The sequence below is a fragment of the Strongylocentrotus purpuratus genome, unplaced genomic scaffold, assembly GCF_000002235.5.
Source record: "Strongylocentrotus purpuratus isolate Spur 01 unplaced genomic scaffold, Spur_5.0 spur5_scaffold_14, whole genome shotgun sequence".
Classification (NCBI taxonomy): Eukaryota; Metazoa; Echinodermata; class Echinoidea; order Camarodonta; family Strongylocentrotidae; genus Strongylocentrotus; species Strongylocentrotus purpuratus.
Window position 1 is genome coordinate 36,542,347 of NW_022145599.1, and position 5,363 is coordinate 36,547,709.

General features: G+C 37.3%; 1 protein-coding gene across 1 annotated transcript; it reads left to right on the top strand.

The window, feature by feature from the left end:
- The first annotated feature begins 1,563 nt into the window (after positions 1-1,563).
- Positions 1,564-4,934, top strand: LOC100891975 (monocarboxylate transporter 5-like). The gene is made up of 2 exons (XM_030985067.1): positions 1,564-2,644; positions 3,412-4,934. Exons 1-2 carry the CDS (start codon positions 1,588-1,590, stop codon positions 3,546-3,548), a joined length of 1,194 nt encoding a protein of 397 aa, XP_030840927.1. The 5' UTR covers positions 1,564-1,587; the 3' UTR covers positions 3,549-4,934.
- Positions 4,935-5,363: the final 429 nt, after the last annotated feature.

The window sequence follows — 5,363 nt, forward strand, 5'->3', positions numbered from 1 at the left end:
TAGTAGCACACACTTGCTTTAGCAGTCACGCAAAACAAACACTCACAAATTATTATTCAATAAAATCTGAGAATGTATACTATTATCTAGATCTATTAGGAATAAATCATTTTCAAAATCATTTCATAAATTGGGGTAAAAATAATTATTCCACCATTATGACCCACAGTGTATATTAACTCACAGCCTGTCATGAGGCTGCATGCACGCTATCGTTATAGTGCTTTGTACATGCGAGCAAACCATTGCTATGGTGCCATGTGCGTGAGTGCATACTTTCGTAGTCGCAGTTATTGTTCATGCTCATTGTAGTGTAATGTGTGTTTTGCACGCGCTATTCATAAAACCATCGCGTTAATCAGATTATCTCAATATAAACTTGGCACTCCGTGATTTGGGGCTTGGCACAATGGGGATTAGCACAATGGGGATTAGCCCTGTGGCATGATTAATGATTTGGTTTCTAGTATCAAGTCAGGAAAAATTGAGAAATGTTTGCTGAAGATGCAACTCTGTATGTAAGTGGTAGTACTCTAGAATCGATTGAAAGTCAACCTAATTCTGTAATGAACGAAGTTTACAAGTGGACATCTAAGAATAGATTGGTATTAAATGATTTACACAAAACGAAAGTGATGCTTCTTAATTGGATCTCGACAACGATTGAAAACCTTGCGGGTTCAACAAATATATGTTATAATTAATGATACTTTATTAGAATGTGTATCAGAATATAAGTGTTGGGTGTCACGTTTGACGATACTCTGACATTCAAATCTCATGTTGACTTTCATATTTATGTTCAACAAAATAAACTATGCTTTCTCTTTTCAGGCCCGATTATATCTTTGATTTTAAAGAGAAAAAGTCGTCGTTTGGTTGCCTTGATCGGAGGTGCAATGAGTGGCGTATGCTTGGTACTTTCTGGCTTCCTTGCTAAAACAATACTTGTAGGCCTGTGCCTGGCTCTGACAGGTATGGTACTCTTCCTGACAAACAAGCCTTATTTATTTATCTCATGAACGTGATGATTCAGATCATTTGTTTTTATTCGAGAAAAGGAATATCTAATGCTTGATAAGTTAACAAATACCACCATATTACCAAATGCTAAGAACTGATTAATTCGTCGCTGTTTTCACGAAGTGACGGTAGTGAAAAAAAATTGCATTCACTTTGCGTTACGATTTTCCTCGCTACCGTCACTTCGTGAAAACAAGGACGAATTTGTTATATTAGTTTTATATTTTCTATTCGAGAAAAGGAATAGGGGATGACAATGAGCTTACAATGCACCATCAAGGTCATCTGTTTTTTAGATAAGAGAAGTTGTTTGTGAGTATTAAACTTATACGTTTCCTATACAAATCCGAAACTCAAACAAGGTTCGTTAATTATCGCACTGAATGTTCTATGGCTATAGTCATTTTAAAGCTTCCATACTCCGAGTACGGAATTTTTAAAAATTTGAATAGGCAGTAAAGATGACAAGAAAGTCCAACTAGAAGTCACAATGCGAAAAATTAGAACGTTTATCATTTCGTTTGTTCTATCCTGTCTGCAGGAGTTGGCATCGCATGCGTGTACATGCCTTTTATGCTCGTGGTAAATGACTTTTACCCTGATAGGTTCGTCCTAATAAATACCATATCTCTGTACGGCTATACCGCTGGGACAATGCTCCTACCATTGATCACTGAACAGTCACTGGAAGCCTACGGGTATGAGGGAACGTTCCTAATCTTAGGAGGGATAACCCTGCACCTGATCGTGTGTGCAGTAGCCATACGAGAACCCATCTTGAGGAACCCCTGTGCAAGATTCTATCAAGTTCAAGGAGATGGGTCGGGTCCATCTGATGTGCAGGATAAGGAAAGGGTTAGACGTAATGAATTGGAGAATCATTTCCAGACATGCAGCAGGCAGAAGAAAGACCAAACAGGCACGACGGGTGGGAATTCATCAGCAACATCATATGCTGCAGTTACACGATGCGCATCAATAACGCGTTCTTCTTTTGAAGAGATAGACAGAGGTGAACAAGATCTTGGCATTGAGACTGAGATAGGAACTGCGGAAAGTTTACCACTTATCGATGGCAACCCCAACCTCCATACCGATACCCCGCGAAACGTACTTGGGGAAGAAAAGGAGTCATCTCTAAGGCACGAGTCTGGCTGGAAGTCACTTCTGTTTCAGGAACCGTTGTTCTGGTTCAATCTCCTAACCATTTTCCTCTTCGCCTATGCCTACTACTCTTGGATGTTTTTCCTGGTACCCCATGCAGAACAACTTGGTTTCGAACAATCTCGAGCCGTTTTCCTCTCATCAATCGCCGGTATTGGTGGTATCATTGGAAGGACAGTATTCATCATCCTGGTCACCAAAGACGTCAATGCCTTCTACATCTATATCGTTGCTGGAATCCCAATCACCATATCATTTCTCTTGGATTTTATCGGGTCAGATTATTCGACAAGGGCTGGATTAGCATTTGTCCAAGGGCTCTTCTTTTTCGTAGAAGATTCTTTGTTTTTTGCCGTTCTGAAGGAAACCCTGGTAGACCAAGATAACTTCAGCCTTGCCATTGGACTTGTTTCGTTCTTTTTCGGATTCGGTGCGTCAGCAGCCGGATACATCTCAGGTATTTGTTAGAGCAGGGGGAAGGGGTCAGAATAGATGGCATACCCCTCTTTTAAAAAATATCAAGGAAATCACCCCTCATGAAACATTAAGTGGCTCTTCCAAGAGATAGTGCCATTGATTCTTATCCTGAGGTATAATTACACTTTTCTTATTTAGTTTTACACCTTTTTATAGCAAAATAAGATAGCTTTTCTTTGATAGGTAAGTTTTTTGTGTGCTTTATTCCATCATGTCAACCTCAGCCAAATAATGCTGTTCTGAAACATACTTGTTGCCGAAAACAAACTTAAGACAATGGTACATTGAGTATAAGTAACGTAATACTATGCATAACAAACTATCAAACGGACTTTCCGATATAATTACTAACCTTTCTTATATAAGAACTTTTACTTCTTGTGCCATATGGGTCCTTATACCAAATGAATAGATGAATTTTTGGGTGCCTCAAAACAAGAAAAGGAGCTTTCCAATTGTTGCTTTATCTTAGGGTCTAAATGAGCCCCTAGGAAGAGGGAGTGGGTGTTGTGGGGATAGGAGGGGAGTAAAGTTATTAATTTCCTCCGTGCGTTCTTTATGATATGCCAGATTGACTGGGTGTGTGGGAGAGGGTGGAGGGGTTTACTTAATATGCAGCTGTAAATAGTTAGTATTTAATACCCAGTTTCCATTCTTCTATCATAGATATCAACGAGGTTTTTTCCATAAAAAAGATTAATCTGATTGATTAACGGTGTTGTATTTCTTGTTCATGTTATAATGCAGGATCTCTGTTTGACTTAACCCAGTCGTACACAAAAGTCTTCATCATCATTGGCATCGTACACGCAATCGTAGTCGTCCAAGTCATCATTACAACGGCCTGCCTGAGAAAGCGAAAGAACAGCATTAAGGATCACTGAGAACAACTTTTATTGAGTGTCAAGCCAATAGAAAACTGATGAACACTACTCTTCAAAGAGGTTAGATGTTAAAGGGGGTTGTGGTAAAGTATACGTGGAGTAAGGAAAAATATAACTTTGAAACATATTCTGCAACTTTTATCAATCTTAGAAGTCACACTGTTGTGACAAAAAAGGGCAGTGTATATATTTTCTTCATATTGAAACAAAATAAAATATCGCACACGAACGCAGGTACTAGATCGCTTTATGACGTCATATGTGAAGGATATGCTTGGGGTCAAGATACATATTTGTTTGACGTCAAGGAAAGCGTAAATCGTTTTCGACTCTGGAGAATTTGCAATTTGGAAGGAGACGTGAATTGATATTGGATACAGTTTCACTGCGAATGTCTGATTGAAATACATTCCACCATACACATATTTTTTTTCTCCAAATTTAATCTTATATAAGCAGGACGAAAGACGTTTTAATCAAATAGGCTATAGATTCAGTTTATGCCGTACAAATAAAACCAAAATAATGATGTATGATATTCATAATAATATTATAAGAAACGCAGTAAAAAAAAAGAGTCACACATCTCGCAAAACAGATTTATTTAGTAATCTCTAAATTCTAGCCACTTGTTTTATGCTAATAGTTCTTGAAATGTCACGGAGAGCTGTTACATGGGCCATTTTGTACTTTAAAACAATTAAATTGGGTGTGTTTAATTTATCAAGTAATATCATAAAAGCTATTGATGGAGACAAGTATTGTATGGGGATATTCTTACACCAATCTAAGGCGTTTGATACCATTGACCATGGTATCCTCCTCAGGAAACTAGAGCATTATGGAATACGTGGTGTAGCATTGTCTTGGTTCCAAAACTATTTCTTTTGACAGGACTCAATTTGTTGTGGTGGATGGTACTAGTTCCCAACTTGCTTCTATCAAATATGGTGTACCTCAGGGTTCTGTTCTTGGTCCCCTGTTGTTTTTAATCTATATAAATGATATAAAACACTCATCAACATTATTCTCATACTCACTGTTTGCTGATGATACCAGCTTGCTGCTGGTTGATAAGAAGGCTGAAGATTTATTACTAATTGCGAATCAAGAGATTCAGAATCTGTATGCATGGTATTGTTGTAATAAGTTATTGTTGAATGTTCAAAAGATCAAATGTGTTATTTTTCGCTAAAAGGATAAGCTTCCAGATGGTATTAGTTTTCTTCATGTTGGAGGCCATGATGTTGCGCTTAGTGAAAATGTTCAGTTCTTAGGGTTAACTATGGATGAGCATTTATTTTGGAAGAATCATTTAGATGTTGTATGCACTAAGTTGTCCCGAAGTGTAGGTGTCATTTTTAGATTGAAATTTATTTTCCTTGAAAGAGTGCTGATAACATTATATAATAGTATTATTCTTTCTTATTTGACATATTGTAATGTTGCTTGGGGAAACACTTTTAAGTCATATCTTGATAAGTTGAGAGTATTGCAGAAGAAGGCAATAAGGCGTATTACTAATTCTAATTATAGACATCCAAGTTTTCCATTGTACCTCTGACTAAGAATGTTACCACTAAATGGACTGGTGTCGTTTAATTGCGTATTGTTTATGTTTTAACTTCAGTCTATGCCTCATGAATGTACGTTAAAAGATTTATTCCGTAAAAACTCACAAATTCATAATTATAATACACGTCAAAGGGGTCTTATTCATCAGCCTTTTGCAAGAACAAATATCACTTTGACCTCTTTCCATATCTCTTGCATCAAAGAATGGAACAGTTTGCCTGGTGATATAAAAAAAATAGT

Coding starts and splice junctions, on each gene's coding strand:
- LOC100891975 (XM_030985067.1), top strand. CDS start 1,588: ATGCCTTTTATGCTCGTGGTAAATGACTTTTACCCTGATAGGTTCGTC. Junction 2,645..3,411: donor AGCAGCCGGATACATCTCAG/GTATTTGTTAGA, acceptor GTTATAATGCAG/GATCTCTGTTTGACTTAACC.